This window comes from Mycteria americana, chromosome 3, assembly GCF_035582795.1.
Source record: "Mycteria americana isolate JAX WOST 10 ecotype Jacksonville Zoo and Gardens chromosome 3, USCA_MyAme_1.0, whole genome shotgun sequence".
In the NCBI taxonomy this organism is placed as follows: Eukaryota; Metazoa; Chordata; class Aves; order Ciconiiformes; family Ciconiidae; genus Mycteria; species Mycteria americana.
In genome coordinates, this window is record NC_134367.1 from 85,404,052 (window position 1) to 85,422,158 (window position 18,107).

Here is an 18,107-nt window from a genome sequence, read left to right on the forward strand (position 1 = left end):
TAGATACAACAGTGCTTACTTATTTATTTAATAAAAACCTAGGAAGAACCAGGAATATGTAAAGCAGAAAAACCTCAAGTGGACCTAGAGGAGAGATCCTGTATAACTAGCAGAAGGTCAGCAAGGCCAAGCTTCAGCCTTGTATGTTCAGGGATAAATTTGGTGGTTTGAGGTGAAAGTGGTAGATAAATACCATTCTAATATGTGACATTTGCACAGAGTAAGCCTAAAAATAATTAATACTAATCTAAGGTGAGCAGGAACCCTAACTCTAGTTCAGGTCTTTTGAGTGTGCTCAATACTGACTGGTATGCTCTACTGTGCAGAACTCTGCCCCACCCCAGCATCTCTTTCTCCCTCCCCACGTGAAACAAATACTGTAATTCAATCCACATTTCCCTAGGAGAAAAACATCTTTCTTAGAGTAATCTTACTTCTATAAAGGTAGTTCATTTTGAGGTGTACTACAGCATCCCCGGATGGTGGACAGGCTTGACATTTTCCTCATATTCAACTTCAGGAAGTACAGGAAGGAGAGAATTCTCGTACACATTTCACAGAGGATATGGAGGAAAAAAAGAAGGGATGGGGAGTAGATCTGATCAGGTCTGCTTGGAAGCCAAAGGTATAGTAGTGCCACACTCATATACCAAGTCTTCCACAAGGTCTTTGATTTTGGGGCCTGTGTGGTAAAATCAAAGCACGAGCCTTGCCTCTGGCAGAAGCACCCTGCCAATTGTTTGCCCTCCAGAGCTTCCATTAGTTTCTTCACTTCTTCCCAAATGTTCATTGAAGAAAAAAAGCCAATTAAACTATCAGCCAGAGATTAAAAAAGGTGCCACAGGGGTGGGAGAACAGGAATTTTATTAAACCGTTTGGAGATCTACAATCGTGTTTGTACAAAACCGCCTGAAGACCTAGTGCAAAAAAGGCTGCAGGAATTACCTTTTCTTCACAGCACATAGAGCTGCACAGCAAAAATTTAATTAAGAGAATTCTGCGCTTAAAACAAGCTTAATCCTTATGCCACAGTATGCATGCAAAAAAGTGGAATTACAAGTGACTATATCCAACCATAGTAACGAATTAAATACTCTCAAACACAGGAGGTTTAAACAACAATGTGAAAGGGAAAATCTTAAATTAAATCACTAAATTATCATCACCTGTGATGATACCCACCTAAACTTACTCACCTAAACTGAGGATGAAATATGCATATCAAAGTTTTAGTAAGATAATTTGTTAAAAATACATACGTGGAACGAAACAGAAAGCTGCAGAAACCTTGTAGGGGGAATAGTTTCACATGAAGAGCCCCACTGGGTAAACCAACCAGAAAAAATATTTACAAAATTGATTTTACAAGCTATTCTGAGAAAGGGACAGAACGGACCAAACTTCATTTCAAAATAAGTCCAATTGTTTTAAGAGGCAAAAAGACTTAAAACAGTGGCTAAATTTGGCCATATTCATACAGAAACATACTGTAATTCTGCTGCATGCATTTCTGATGTGCTGACATGCTACAATGCACTGTAAACAGCAAGAGGTACACAGGTGATGTTCATCTTTTGAACAGAATTAAAGTGAGAATGAAAGCCTGCTCATCATCTTGAGCTTAAATGACTGACATGTAAATAATGTAAGTTATATAATTTCTACCAAGTGTAGTTGAAAGGTAAATGAAATGAAAAGTAAAAAAAAATTTCAAATGAAAACCCAAAAATTACATCCACAAAAAGAAGTTGTAGCAGAAAATACTTTAATTTGCATTTTATAGATTCAAACATAGCAAAGATTCAGAAGTGTTTAGGTCTCAGTAAGCAGTTCCAACATTGATTTTGATTTTAATAAATATTACATTTTAATAGGCTAGCTATATGGAGGAATTGTAAAGTGATGAATTGCTGATAGCTGCTTTATAAACATAAGCATCTAGATTATTTACAACATATTACAGGTCATTTCCCAGAAAAGCACAAAGCAAGGTCAGATAAAGGCAACCCAACCATCAAAACACAACTCAAGAAAGTGTGGCACAGTGTATTCCATGCACATACAATGACATACAGCACAAATCATCAGCTGAAGTAGGAAAACACTTTCATTATTCCAGCTTACACAAGTCTCTATATTCTACTCTTTTAAATCTGTATTCTCACCTTCCTCCTCAGGCACTGAAGAGCAAGTTGTTCAGCAACAGCGCCCTACATTTTACCTATGCAGTTTGCACCAAGTCTTTTTTACCACTTCACCTGAGTCTTCATGACTTGGGAAAAATGAAACATTTTTGTCTTTGTCTTCTCACTACCTCTGGGATTACAATCATTGTGTCATTTGTACATGGCAATGTACTTTTACTCTGAAATGAATGGTAGACAGTGTTGACAAGCTGATCTCCAACAAAGAGCTGGAATTTAAAATAGTTTACAGGTCATGGACAGTGTCACTAACCTTATTCTTTAGTATAAAAACGGATCTGTACATTTCTAAAATTTAATTTCACATATAAAGAACTAAGTCATCCGACTCACATGGCAAAACTTCATAGGCAGCATAGTCACAGAATGTACATCAAATACAGTAAAAAAGAGGGTGACAGGAAAATTGTTTCAACTAGATATGTAACAGGAAAAATCTTATGTCCTATTTCTACAGTGGCAGCGAAGTGAAATGCCTTCCATATTCGATCACCAAGTGAGATGTACTTTCAAATGCAAAAGAACTTCCCCATACACAGAATTTGCTGTTCACTTGCGTTCCTGTGTTTTCATAACACAAAGGAAAAGAAGAAAAGCTTCCCATCTCTAAGTCCTTACCCAACGGTATTAACCTTGCCTGTGCTGTGCCAATGAGTGTTGCAAGGAGCAGGTGTCCAGGATCTGCGTGCCTGAATCTCACCTGTCCCATGAGCAAGTGCATGATGCTAGTACGTGATGCTGCTTCAGTGTCCATAGATTTTAGCCAGGCACAGGTGGAAAAAAAGAAAAATAACAAGTTGCATCCCCAGAAGAAGGTTGGAAGCAATTCACTTTCCCCATAAAGCAAGGGGAAAAAGGGAAGAACCAATTCTGAGACTCGGGTCCTTCCTGGGGCAGCACAGACAACACAGTTTATTTTCAACTAGAAAATCCTGCCTAAAGCTTTAGGCACTATAATATATAATAATACAGATAAATCCCAGCTATACAGCATTCTTCAAAAAAGTGATCCTACAGGTTCTAGCCCTTGCAGGTCAATCCAAAAGGCAAGGAATTAATGGCCAACTGAAAAACACACACTTTCAATACACACAATTACTCAGGAGAGTTAGATACTTAGGGTGTAACTCATTTACCAAACACAGCTATTCACATCTGAGCTAGTTACCTAGATTCCCACTTCAATTTAATGAGGAAAAATAAACTCTAGGGTGCAAATCACTACCTCCTAGAGTGGATCATACAGAGCTCGGAATAGGTCAGATGAATCCACCTAGAAATCACCTGCCCTTCTCCATTAACTAGAAAAAGGAGGCCTGTGGTGACTTGCTCAGACATGGGTGCTCACAGGCAAGAGAGGCTGCTGGGTAAGAACATAACATCCCCAGGCTGGCATCAGCTTTCTCTAACACCACGTTAAATTATCTACTGGCTTCAACAGGAACTTACAACTGGATACCAGTTCATTGCCAATTTGTCCAACTATCACCAAAACTTTGTGGGGGTGGTTTGTGGGGGGGGGTTCCTCTCTTTTTTTTTTCTTCTTTCTTTCATTTAGCTTATCCCAGTTTGACTCAAGAGGGTTTAATTTTTTGACAAACAGTATTTGTTATAATAGCAAGTGTCAGCAGGATAGTCTCTCCTTTCCAGTCAGGCAGAAATTTGAGGCTAGCCTGGAAACAAAGGACATAGAGCGTATTCCAGCTTTCAGAAAATCTCAGCTGTAAAGGACCACGTTATGGAAGCCAATACAGTTACAATCAATTATATAAACAGGTCACTAAATATCTGGTAGGGTGAAAGATGTTTAAGAGCACTTTATTTTGTGAAGACTTGTTTTAAAAACAAGAGATATATCTACACTGTACCAGCACTTCCTACATTCATAACTCCTAACTTCACTTTGAAACATGCTGGTTTAAAAAAAATTATTACTTCATTTTAAATTTAAACCAATATTTGGTTGCTACTAATCAGTAGTGCTGTTTCTGAATTCTGTTTTGGACAATGGTAAGTTATCATTGACATTTGTGGACAATGATACACGAGTAATTTCTTATTTTATGAAAGTTATGTTACTAATATACCCGTTTCATTATGCTGAATATCCTTGTAAAGAAGATACAGTTAGGGATTGCATAGATAGAGTATGTAGTATTAAATGTCAGTGTGATTATGAATTTTAAAAAGCATCTTTTTTTAAAAGTGGCTACAAAAACAAGCACGCACTTTTAACATAGCACTAAAACATAACCCATACAGAGCAAATCTATTTCTACGGCTCAAAGAGTGAAGTGTGCTATTTTAACATTTTAGACATTAAAAAGACAATTTCTGGAAACTGAACTTGTGACTACAATCTAGAAAATAAAATGGGGTAGATGCGAATTTGATTGCCTGAGGCTTTTCAGCTAGCAGCACTCCACTAACTATCTCCCCTGCCCTTACCCCCAGCAAATGCAGGTAGCCAAGGGGCTGCAGAAAAGTCACTTCCAACTGTGCTGCATCAAAGACAAGGTAGTTATTTTAAAGAAAAAAGGAAATTCTGAAAAGGAGCACACAAGGGAAAAAAATGTCAATATCAGCATGATCCAAAGGAGCTCAGTATGAAATAAAATTTTCTGCTCAGTAAATTTCCTATTTTTAAGTAAGTTTCATCATTACAGTAAGAAGTCAGAACTCAACAAGAGCCTTATTTCCTTTTTTTTTTTTTTTTTTTTTCTTCCCCTCCTTTTACGCAGTCAGAATCAGCATACCCAATCCTCAGAATATACTGAAGGTCAGTACTGGGGGGGGTGAGAGGTGAACCACCTCTCTCAGGCCAAGTCAGGGTGGAGGTACAGAAATTTTCATATAAAACAAGTGTCTCAGACAAGAAAATAAAGAAAATTTATGAAGTTTCAGTACAATGGAACTGTGAGCAGAGAACTTAAAAAATAAACAGATCAGCATAATTTACACATTTAAAAACTATATATTTCATTCATAAATATCTTTTCTAATTAATAACCATTCCTAGTTTAAACATAAATATTCAAGTTGGTATTTGATTTTACTTTTTATCAGTTCATGTGAGTCCTGTAAGGATCAGTTCCTTCTGCTCAATGCAGTCATGTAAATGGTCTTCACTAACGGGTTGTGCAAAGGCCTTCATTACCTAGTTTGTTGTAATAAAACTTTAAAATTCTGCAACTCCCTTATACTTGTGGAAAGCCTGTAAAACAAAAACCCCTTGAGTGTTAGTAAGTCAACTGCAAAAGAGAAGTGCAAATCATCATCTTCCATGGGGGCTTTTTGTTTGGTTTTTTTGAACACCATTCTGTTCCAAAGATTAACTAAGATAGTACTTTCCCTCCAAAGATCTACTATCTGACTCTCCATTATATTTACATACTATATTACAGGGATTAGAGTTTGGATATATTTTAAATTTTCCCGACTTCATTAAACATCTATAAAAATCTCTAACCAGAGATAATAAACATTAATTACATTCTTTTAAACAGGACCAGATTGTTATATTCAAGATCTGAAGAACTAGCATGATGAACAAAGCAAGTTCTACACATCTTTTAAAGCTCTTGAAATGTTTTATTTCATCACTTGAATGGGGTAAATTTTTGCTGTTTTCAAAAAAAATCAAACAAAATGAAAGTTTTAACAAAAATAATCACATCATACACAAAAATACAAAAGCCTAAGGGCTAAATGACAGCATTAAAAAATCTCCAAGTATTTTTCTTCCCTTTCACTACTTTTGACATACACACATTTAAAACAGAAATTTAAAAAAAAAAAAAAGTAGAACAGCTCTACTCAGTGTCCAAAACTGAGGAGACATACCCAAAGTCTAATGCTTAAGACTATTTCAGACTTAAACCCAGCTTTCACAAGATGGAATTTGTGAGATTCGAGATAAAGAGATTAATTGGATCCCAACACACAATGATGACCAAGGCTAATAATCAGCACTCCACATACTCAGTTTGATGGCATTAAGTTTATCAATATCGCTAATAATAATTCAGCCTTTAAAAGCTAAAGCCACATGTACAATACCATCTTTCCACAGACCTTGAGTGTTGACACTGAAGTTCTACTGTTTTTCTACTATACAAATGATAAAAACTTACCTTCCAAAGGCATTTACAAGAGCAACTATTTCTTGACGTGTAAGTTGAAAACCTTTTGATGGGCTATTCTCAGGAAGGCTCTGTATTTCTTTCTCAGAAAACAAGATCTTCAGAGCAGTTCCTAAGCCTTGAGTCTACAAGAAAAGTCCAATGTTTTAACATCAATAAGATCACCCCTTCAATTCCCATCTCTTTTCTTCTCAGCCACAGCAGACGCATATGAAAATATGCCTGTTACAACACTTCCAGCTCCCTCCTGCCCCTAACCTTATAGATGCCCTACTGCTGTAGGAGCTGTTGGGTCAGATCTCCCCTTTTCTTCTCCCCTCCCCCTTCCAAGTCAAACTAGGTTTTATTGTAAGGTATCACAACGCTTCTGCTTTTTCCACCTCCAGTCCCAGTGGCAGACATTGCAGTTTCAGTTTCAACCCTTATTTTCTATACAGAAGTAGAACAGAAGAAGCTATTCTTATTTCCCCTTTTAATCAGGCTACAGAAACAACCACTGGATTTTGACAAAAAGTGGTTGAGGCTGGCTGCAAAAGAATTTTATACGTCAGGAAATCTGGCCCTATTTCATTTTGTGTGAGAAGGAAAAAAACATAGTAGATCAGAAGCATTAACTAGGACAGGGTAGGCAGCACTCCGGAAATTCAGAGACCACCAAATTTTCAATGTTATAAATTTCTTTGAAAAGTGAACTCTGATAAACTTAATGCTATACAGCAGTATAGTACAGTAGGCACCCCAAAGTAACAACTATTCTCAATTTGGACTTAACATTAGTCTTGAGGTTTAAAATCTTGTTCAAAAAAAAAAAAAAAAAAAAAACAACCAACCCCCAAAAAACGTGTCCAGTAACTCAAATTCTGCTTTTCAACTTTCACGTTTACTGTGCACCTTTGCATTCATTTGCTGCCTTCTGCATAAATTGTGAAAATCTGAATTACTTCTTTTTCTTATGCCTCAATTTGTGGAGTTAAATCTCACGCTGAATTTCTAACAATTAAGCAAGTGCTGTATTTCCAGGAAGGCTTCCCACAAGTGATTCCACAAGGCTCATCTAATCACTGAATACAAATAAGATATTGACTGCCAGTAAGACTTTTCCGTGAAGCATCTGCTTTAAATACATTTATTTCAGAGAATACAAACTATACCTTTTAGTAAACTAAACAGCTGTTGACTAAACAAAATAAACATTTTTTAAACAACTTTTTTTAAAAAATTGTTTAACAGTGAACTAAACATATGTCTATTTTTAATATACAGGTAAGGATATCAAAGACCAACCATGTGCAGAAAGTCTGAATACTAAGGTCAGAGGCACCCTGCCAAAATAAAATAGATACTTATCTTCTAACCTTCCCCCCCGGTCCCCCCCCGGCCCCCCATGCACACACACATAAAATAAACTATACCTGCAGTTTGCCCCACAGCCTGCATTTGTCACATCCAACACAATCCATTATGCGGGATATGTTCTTGAAATGCAATCTGAATTCTTCCTATCAGTTAAAAACAAAATAAAAAGCATACAGTACCTCTTAGCTTTACAAAAACAGATGGTTAACTAATCTAGTACCACTAGAATATCAATTCTCTGTTACTAAAACTGAACAAAATCACTACTATATGTGGCCCGGCCATAACAAAGGTCCATGTAAACCCAGAATCTTGTTTCCAAGCCACTGCTGATAGTTAATTCCTCGGAAAAAAACCCAAAATACAGGACATGCAGGGTAACGCTTGGATTCTGTACACTGAGTTTCTAGCAACTTGCTCAAAATTTTCTGAGCTATAAGTACTGTATCTGTGTCCCTGCCCAATTTTTCTTCCATTATTCAACTCCCGTTTGAACCAACCTATCCTTTTGACAAACCAGCAAACAAGTTACAATTCGCAAAAGACATTTCCTGTCCAAAGCTATGGGTAGATTACTGCTTTGTAGCTTCAGTCAGAGTGGAAGCAAGCACAGCACAGAACTAATTAATACGATCTCAATTAAATTTTAAGGTCAGAAAAACACTAGCTGGGCTGATAAACTACTGGCACCTTTCTAATAGCATTCTTTCTAATGCTGATGAAATTCCATACTACTACTGAAATAAAGTGTTAATAAGTATTACTAACTTGTGTTAAAAGTGTTAATAAGTATTAAACCAGACCTTTATTAGTGAGCCACACTCCAACTGTGGAATTGTAGTGCATACCAATCTGAACACCAGCATGTTAACACTGGAAGTTGCTAGGTAGTAATAGCATTCACATTAGGTTCCCATGTCTAGGAACTATGCTTTTCTAATGTTAAGTATAATATATAGTATAATATAATATAGTATAATCTAATGCCATATAATAAGGCATCGTTTTTAAGCAAACATCACTTTTTTTTTTTCCCAGATGCTTATGAGAAACAGATTATTTAAAAAACACCATTGCATCTACTGGTAATACAAATTCAGCTCATTTGCCTCACCACAGTCCTGATGGCAGACCCAAGGCACTAAACCAGAGATTTCAGTCCGCTTGGCTCAGGACAACACCTTGCATTTATTTACTACAAAGTAGATTGAGAGGCCTCAGATACAATTCTGTAAGTTTTTATCCCTGCCTCTTCTACTCTCAGCAGTATGCTTCTGGTAGGTAGAGAGGCTTTCTAAAATAACACAACTTAATTAAAAAATGGATATTTTGGATGTCATTCAGAAAACTAGCTTTACCTTTAATGACTTGGCTCCTTTTTTGTCTCCAGCAAACATGGACTTTTCATCAAAGTGCATATGGAAGGACCTAATAAAGACAAAATGCAAAAAAAGCCAAACACTGGCCTAAACTACAGTGTTCCATCAAGCTTGGTGAGCAGCTGATGCCACCAGTGTAAAGTACTTTACAGAGTTCCTAGTCTTTGCAGAATAGCTCTTAAAAAAATTACTGAATGGTATCAGTTTTACTATTCAATCACTATAACTTGAAATCTGCTATTTAGTTTTGTTGAGAATTTTCTTCACTCCATTTCCACTGATCATGATTTCTTTCTAATACACACTGAAATCATCTTAATGTTTGCCTTCCAGTTGATCTTTGCCTGACCACATCTCAAATACCTAGCAAGATTATGATTAGGGACAGCAATAAAGCCACATAGCACATTACCAATCACAAAAATTAGCGAGAAGGTGAGCAAAGGAACTGGACTAAAGAACCTTACAGAGTAAGCAGAAGGAAGAAGGGATGGCTAAAACCCCATAGGTTAAGTCTATGATAAAAGCTGGACTACTCACTGGATCATTACAAGACTACATGTATTATTTTCCTTTTCAAAATAAATCATGTGCATCTTATACCGAAGAATCAGAAAAAGCAACAAATAGGGAGCCCAGGGAGTTGTGTGGGGGTTTTGTTTTGTTTTTGTTTGTGTTTTTTTGTTTTTTAAAGATTGGTATATTCAAACCTCAAACAATATTCACCTGTTCCCATCAAATGTACAAATTCCTCTTGTTCCTCCCCATTACTTAATTTTATTTCTTCATTCCACTCTCCTCCTTGTCCTATCCCATCAAGAAGTCATCTATTCTCACTTGTGAATATAACTGAGAATTTCAAACTATTGAGAAAAAAAAAATCCTATGCCTTACTTTGTATCCCTGAAGATATCTAGTAAGAGAGCTTTAGATTCAGCATCCTCATGGCCATTTCCAGTGTAAAGGTCAACAACTGAACGTTCAAAGTACGGCGCAACCTTTGACAAAGCACGCAGCTCTATCAAATATAAGAAATACAGATTTTTGAGCCTCCTTGGTCCTTCTCCTTTTGTTTCAATGGGGTCAAAGCGGCGAGTGAACTCTTTCACGTTCGGTCCCCAGCGAGGCTTCCCCCAGGTTTCTACAGGGAGGAAAAAAAAGAGCAGGGAGAGTAAGACATACATATTCTAAAAAAGAAAGCAACTAAGCATACATCAACAATTTTCAGAAAAAGCAAATACATGTTACAGATATTGTGGAATTCCATTCAGCAATTTTACCTAGACTTAAATTACCTTCAAGAAGATAATTTGCACACAGATGCAAGTTGATGCTAGCATGAAGTCCAGAAATGAGTTTATAAAACACTCTTTTCTCAAGGCAAAGACCTGTCCAGGAAAAAAGACAAACAGACCTCAAACTAGATACTGGAAATAATGTATTAAAATGAATATACCTTGACATTTCAGTGATGCAAGTCTGCATCATTTAACTTTCAAGAGTTACAATTACAGTACTTCAGCATTGTTAATAAGCGCTTATGTCCATCACAGGAAAAGTTTAGCTCTTATTTTGTATATAAAGAAGTACTAAGAATGAAGTTTGACATTTCTTACTTGGTATTTTAGTGTTCTAATAAATGCAGTCAAATAAGTATCTGGTCAATTAGTACAGATAAATTGCCACACAAAAATAAGATGCTTACATTGTTTGAGCAATAAACTTGAAACAGTCTTGGATTTTGACAGTCTGGAAACCAGAACTATACTGTGACCCATCCTACTTAGAATTAAAGCTACCACTGAATTAGAGTAGTGACCTTACAGAAAAACATCAAAAACCCCAGAAAACCTTATGGCATTGTAAAACAGCAAAAATATTTCTTCCCAGCTCTACTGTAAATTCACTGAAGATTTAAATGCACAGAGCAAAACCTTGAAAAATATGACTTTGATGGATACAGGCTTCTACAGCATAAACAGAAAGGCAATGGCATTGGGTGGCCAAAATACAATTTAAATGCAGATATTACTTATAATACTACTTAGACCCAGAGATAGAGACTACACTTGGAATTTAGGATTTTGTTCCTTTCTCAAAGATATGTTTGGGTGACTTCCCTGCCAGTCCAATCTCCACAAAGGGAAGCAGGAAGAGCTGATGGTGAAGCCTATCTGTGAGGCTGAGATATGGCCTCATTTACAGACATCACATTTTAAAAAGCGTGTAAATTTGTATGCTTTCCTACAATAGCACCAGTTAGAGATTTCCAACTAGACAAGCAAAGACTTATGAAAGGCAGAATGAACTAAGTTTAGAATTAAGTACATTTAACTCATTTACTTTTCTACACACCTCCAAAATGCTATTTTGATTGCTACCACTGTAATAATAATTTCCACTTAAATATGAATAAAAAGCAAATTGCTTTGCCTTCTGAACACACATTATACTTGTTAGTTTACATACTGGGAACAGAACCATCAAAAACTTTAATGTTTTTTAAAGCTGTTTTCAAATAAAAACACTTAGCAATGTTACTTATAATGTCCCTGCTTAAATGTCTAAAATGAGCAGAAAATTCAAAGTAACTTGTATCGAAGTGAACTCCCCCTTTATAAAAGATGAAACACTGAAGGGTTTGAGTATACCATCTAAGTGAATGAGAATATTCCCAAAGACCCTCAAGAAAAAAATATTCCTTGAATGACACTCAGAAGTTCTGCACAATTTATTAAAAAGTCCACACTATGAAAAATATTTGGGGAGATGAAAAAAAATACTACGGTGTTTCTTCTAGTGAATTTAACTTTATATTAACCCATCCAAGAGCCTTTACCTTCTAGCCATGTGTAGAAAGATTCTCCTGTAAATACAAAGTGTATAGGTAAATGAAGAGTATTCATTTTCAACATTACAGTATCTTTATATTACTATGCATACTAACATTAGCTGCCACCTGGACATAAAGCTAAACAATTTAGCTATTAAAGTGAGAATAGGCACTGAAGTGGCTGAACGTTGAGGTTAGTTTAAATCTGTTAGGGTCAGAATAGGAGAAATACAAGAATGAGCATGACTAAGCTACTGGTCAGGGCATTCAGAAGTGTATGGAAGCGCAAGCCTGATTATATGCACTAGTGGTGAAAGACGTGACAAAAGACTGTAATTATATCTGATAGCCTCTACCTTGACTGCTAACTGTCTGAAGGTTTCCTGTAGGCTTAGATCTTTTGCCTGAGAGCTTTCAGTTGACTGAAAAAAAATCTTAAAGTCTGTCTCACCGTAGGCCAACCAAATGCTTTTTCTCTCCACTCTCTCCCTACCTTCCCAAAATCAAGGACATTAAAGAAAAGTACACAGAAAACTGTCCCTCTTCTTTTAAGGGATCTGACATCAGTATCAATGGGGCTCTGGAGGAGACCCAAGAATCCTTTAATTTATGTATCTCCAGTTATGTCGCCAATAACATTATCACAACACATATTTTGTTACAAGGATAAGAACCAACAACAGAACTGTATTTTGTTCTTATCCACGCCTTCCCCGTACTCCAAATGAAAGAATTATCCCAACAAAAACATTTTCTGATCAATCATCTGCATAAAACCATAACTTTCCTGACCTCTAATGCAATAGCAATAAAGTGAATAAATCAGATGTCCAAAACTCTTTAATGCTTACTTCACTTCTGCAAGTCAAGCAAAATAAGATGACTTACCATCATCTCCTCCTTAGGGGAAAAAAAAAAAAAAACAAAATAAAAAAATCCATAAGCATTAAAAAGATAATTTCCACAGCAAAGTAGTAATGAAACACAGGCTTTACTACAAACACTGAAAAAGTGCAAGAAACCTTATTTAATCTACAAAAAAAGGCTACTTTCCATCCTCTTCATCCTCCTCAAGACCACCTGAGACTAAACACATTATAATAATGAAAGTCACTATGAATTTGAAATCTTAGTAGCAGCTGATTTATATATTTTTGAAAGCTATGTTTTAGCTTCAGAAAGATGGTTAGGAAGTAGTCTTCTTCAGTTCACATTATTCAACAATCTGACTGACCAGTGTTCCTTTCTGAAATTCTGATCCCTGAGTTAAACTGCTCTTACAATTCTTTTTGTGTATACCAGCAATATATTACCTCAATATTTATAATTACTAAAAGCTACCTTGATTTTCTAATGTGTGGTGATGTTTTCTAACTCAATCTATTGGCTAATAGTCAATTTTTAAGGGAAATGAGACACACTGACAGGGGAAAGCTGATTCATTTGGAACACCAGGTTATAGTTTTCAATTTAAATTCGGAAACTTAAAACCCAAGTCATTGGCGAACTTTTTTTTTTTTTTTAACATTCTTACAGATAACTGAGTCTTCCTAATTATCCACTCTTTCGTCAAATAATGCAATTATTTGTACATTTGTAATACACTAAACATTATGGATGGAAAGCGTACAGCTACACATTACACTATGATGACTATGAGCTAAAGTGATTAAATTAAATGCTCTAGGAAAAAAAACAACACGGGAAGAATACAAGAGTGCGGAAATTTTTGTTGAACCTTAACTCCTTCTCATCCACATTGGAAAACTACTGTGACACTTACTAAACAGTTTGAGACTTCCTTTAGTTTTCACATTAGCTCCCCTGACTTTAATAACCTTATTCATATGCATGAGATTAAGCATGTATGTAATCAAGTATCACAAACCTTAGTCTAAATACTGAAAATGGACAGCTACTTCTACAAAGGAAATTAAAAAAGCAGAAAGCACAGCTACAGACTTAAGATTACTATTTGTATCACTTGTACTGCAATAGTCACTATGTTAAAAGAACTGCGTTAGAAAATAAAACAGGCAAGACCCACCCCTACTAGGCGCCAGTGGATTTAAAGGACGATAGACAGATCGAGGCCTAGAAAATAAGTTAGAAAACAAAAAAATCAGTTTTAAGCTAAATTAATGCTCAAGTATAAGAAATAGGCTTCCTCCCCTCCCAATTACTTGAAGCAGTTTTCTTCGTAGATGCTGTTCCACACTCTCCAAGCAGACGGCCCCTTGTATCCAGTGTAACGTTCTGGATTCAGCAGCAAATCCACATACTGTGCATCTGGAGATCTCTCATCTAAATAGGAAACCTTTGTTACATATTCTAGCTGATCAGTTAAAAAATATTTAATTTTAAAAGTCACACAGAATTAAATATAAATAAGAGGTCTCATATAATACTATTCTGTCTTCCAGTTTGATAATAAATGCCTTCTACATAAAAATACAGCAATAGAAAGTAAAAACAGCAAAAAAAACAGTAAACAGAAAGCTTGAAAGTATACTTATTCTAAAGTCTCTCGTGTGGCCATAATTTCTAAAGTGTCTGAACACCTTCTATGTGGCTTCTTCAACTCCACCATAAACACCTGTCATGCAATATGTTCTCTCACCCTATGCTAAGATATAAACAGTGTTTTGTTTTAAATGGGCTTCAAATTCAGGGTTTATTTGTCTGACAGTATTTGGTTGGGGGGGTTGCTTTTTTGAAATGGGTATACTGCTACAGGGGCTTCTTAATAAAGACAAGGTCAAAGAAATGTATCTTGTACTTGGTACATGTTGCATATTTAGTAGCTAAATCCTGGTTTTGCCAGATACCCTTGTATACTGGCAGAAAGTCTGGATCTTACTGTTTAATTGAACAAACTTTCAGCATATTGCAGAACGCTCTATTGGTTATGGCAAGAAACATGTTATTTAAGCAGCATTTCAACAAGTTATACCCTCATCTCTAAAGTTCACTACAAATTCAGGCAACATATCCAAAGAAAATTATGAAACAGTACTCCCTCTGCTTAAAAACCTCTGTATGAATAGAAACTTAAGTTTCGAGCTACAACCAGTAAAAATTAGAAAGAATTCCCTCCTCTTTGAAATTCTAGGTCAAGAGCCACTCATGTTTAAAAAAACCCACATACAATACAAGCCAGTAGTCCAGAGACTTATTCGTAGGAATAGGCCAAGCAGTGCCACTGAGTACTTCCTCAGATGTCAAAAAGCGCCACAGAAACAGAAAGTGAAAACTGCTCTAAAAAGAAGAGATGATTCTGCATGAGCAGTTAAGCATCGCTTCAGCAGTAGTAGCAAAAACAAGAAAAGAGACAGACACAAGACGCACAACAACACAGTGAGTGCCAGATGAGACAAAGTCAAATTACAGCTTGCTTTATTTCTTTGACAGCATGGCTAACCTAAACAGTTCCTACACTTCGTGGTCACTTCAGGTCTCCACTTCTTCTTCTTGTTATCCACATACAACTGAGTCTGTGGGGCAGTGCAACAGCAAGCTGGAAAGCTGACCTGGGTTATAAAGTTTTTTTCAGCTAGATCAATTCCCTTATCTAGTTTATCATTAAGCCCAACAAAAAGCTAATAAGAAGTAAAACTGATGATATGGTTTTGTGCTACAGTTGAGTGAATTAAGAGCTCTCTCACCACCAGGAAGAGAGGAGAGGAAGAGAACAAGAGTTTCTACCTCCTCCCAGTCACTCTCAGTAGTTATTCTCTCTTACCTCTCCCTGTACCAGCTCACAAACTCACCTGATAAGCCAGTTGCTCACAACAATCTGGGAGATGAGAGGAAGATGTCAACTTACTTTTCCTCTATTCAAGTAAGCTGAATCAGCTTACCATGCAGAAAGATGCGTGCCAGAGCCAGCGCAGAAAAAGCACTGGAAGAACACAGCTGGAGGCAGTACACCCTCCTTCAGCAGGGCATGATGTAAGGAGAGATGGAGGTAGAATCAGGAACTACTTAAGTTAGTGTTACTTCTAGAAGAAATGCTCCTAAACTATCCCTTTCCCAACTGAGTCCTCTTAAAAATGTAAGTAGGCAGCTTGAAGACAGTAGAGACAACAGCAGCTTATTGCATATAGCAGTTCAGAGCTACAGTAATGCTCACCGACTATTTATTACAGAAAGAGCTTATATAGAAAATTTTCACAGATAAGACACAGCAGAAGTGCTGAAAGAGAACCGCAGTTGGGAAGTCCACTACAGCTGCTACTTTCTCAGGTGACACCAAACATTAGCCTAAAGGTAAAACATCTTGCATTATGCCCTAAGTCTTCCTAGCATAGAAAGCTTTCTAAGGTATTTATTAAAAAGGCCTTTAGCAGTCATTCCTGAACTTGGCAATTCTCATGTTTATCTGAAAAACATTCCTTTGAGCTTTGAATGTTACAAGCAAATAAAGAGACTCACATATGTGGAGCAGAGGGAAGACACAATCTAGTATCCTAATGTTTTGACAATAAGAAAGTCCTTACAAATAAGGGTGAATTTAGTGCAGAGATCATTCGGAAACACAGCAAGGCTGGAAGAGGAACAGACTCAGTCCAAGCATAGACAGTAGAATAGCAACAAAAATAATATAGTAGTAAGAAATTGAATCAGCTGCAAGTAATTTGTCTTATATTTGTGCTAGATGTAACTCTTTTGTGAGAAGAAGCTTTTTAAAAAAATATATGCTAGCCCCCTCCCATTTACCTTCTTTTTTATTTCCATAAAAGTCTCCTGTTCACTATACTAACAGGAGGTAACAGTGAATGTGCACTGTGTAGACTATCAAATGCTCCTTGTAAAAAATTGCATTCTTTGCATCTAAGATGGTATGAACTGTCACATCTCCATTTAGCACAAAATGAAAACTTTTTAAAAATGGTTATTTGCAGAGAAACTATAATCTTTTGTGTTTTTTAAGAGACAGCAAATAAGACAAACACTCTGAAAAAGCTTAAACATTTTACCATCAAGTTCACAAAAATGATCCTGTGAATCATCGTATCTTGCCCAGTCAATGAAAGCCTCCTTACTTTGGTTACTGAGGGGAAAAAAATACATTTGGTTTTAAACTTTTAAATAAACAACATCAATAAGAGCTACCAAAAGAAACACAAACCACATATAGTAGTTAACTTGGAACTGAATTCTGAATTACTGTATCTGAAACTCGAGAATATATGGAGTTACCACTTGTTAGCTGCACAGAGATTCAAGCAGGCATCAAATGCAATACTTTAAAAAGTCATCTTAACATTAGACAGCAAGAAAGACTTCACCATCATTATTTGAACAAACTGTGCAGCGCCAGTGACTTCTCTTCCTTCAGTAAGAGCTTGGTAAAATACTTTCACAACATACATTTTTAACATATTTTCGTAACCTGTACTTTCAATGAGATTGGCAATAGTTAGCCTTGCTTTTTAGTGGGAGACTGGATGTCTAAATGCCCCTTCAAGCTAAATTACTCTATGAATATGATTTGTCTTAAGCCTTTTAAATGGTATTCCACTCACCCTAGCATTTTCAAAGGTGTACTGTACCAGACAGACAAGCACTTTGAAGTTCCCACACTATGAAACACAAACAGTGCCAAAAGCTGAATGCTTTCTTCTACGCACTTGTGCAGCACAGAACTACTGATGCCACACTACTGACAGCAAAATGTAAGCAAAAGTTAAGACTGGGAACTCTGCTCCAGGGTGCAGTGAAGCACCTTGAAATAATGAAAACAACCTATTTGATTTGATCAAATTAGTACTAGCTCAATTCTACAAACAGAGGCAATTCTATAACAAGATACATTTCTAACCTTCTGCCAAATCACAATAGGAGACTTTATACTTGGCATTAGGCGAGGAACTGCTCCAGTAATTACCAGCAGGCAAGATTTGATAATCACAAGAAATACAGTTGATAAAGGAAAATAACCCAAAACCATGAGGATGATGTACTGCTAGGTAGAGAACATGGAGGTTTGCGTACAAAGCACAAACTCTTCCTGCACTTGCAGGATCCATTACCTGCCCTCTCCCAACTTTAATCGTCTATCCTACTCTCACAAAAGGCATTTTCTTTAGCTCTCCATATGTGTACTCAATCTCGTATTCTTTTGCCCTACAGGACTGGAAGAGCGTTAATAGCTTATTATTTTCCCTAAAAAACCTTGGATAAGGGCTCT

General features: G+C 36.5%; 1 protein-coding gene across 3 annotated transcripts in view; it reads right to left on the bottom strand.

The window, feature by feature from the left end:
- Positions 1–4,934: 4,934 nt before the first annotated feature.
- ERO1B (endoplasmic reticulum oxidoreductase 1 beta) overlaps positions 4,935–18,107 on the bottom strand; it is a 29,463-nt gene continuing 16,290 nt past the window's right edge. For 2 of the 3 annotated variants that reach the window (XM_075495954.1, XM_075495952.1), the window contains 11 exons: positions 16,894–16,967; positions 14,098–14,218; positions 13,962–14,008; positions 12,803–12,814; positions 11,921–11,947; positions 10,377–10,469; positions 9,976–10,222; positions 9,061–9,130; positions 7,759–7,845; positions 6,338–6,471; positions 4,935–5,418 (listed from right to left, as the gene is read on the bottom strand). In XM_075495954.1, coding sequence (XP_075352069.1) covers positions 5,358–5,418; positions 6,338–6,471; positions 7,759–7,845; positions 9,061–9,130; positions 9,976–10,222; positions 10,377–10,469; positions 11,921–11,947; positions 12,803–12,814; positions 13,962–14,008; positions 14,098–14,218; positions 16,894–16,967 — 973 coding nt within the window. In that variant the 3' untranslated portion in view covers positions 4,935–5,357. The remainder of the gene's footprint in view (positions 5,419–6,337; positions 6,472–7,758; positions 7,846–9,060; positions 9,131–9,975; positions 10,223–10,376; positions 10,470–11,920; positions 11,948–12,802; positions 12,815–13,961; positions 14,009–14,097; positions 14,219–16,893; positions 16,968–18,107) is intronic. The other variant, XM_075495953.1, reaches the window with a different exon arrangement.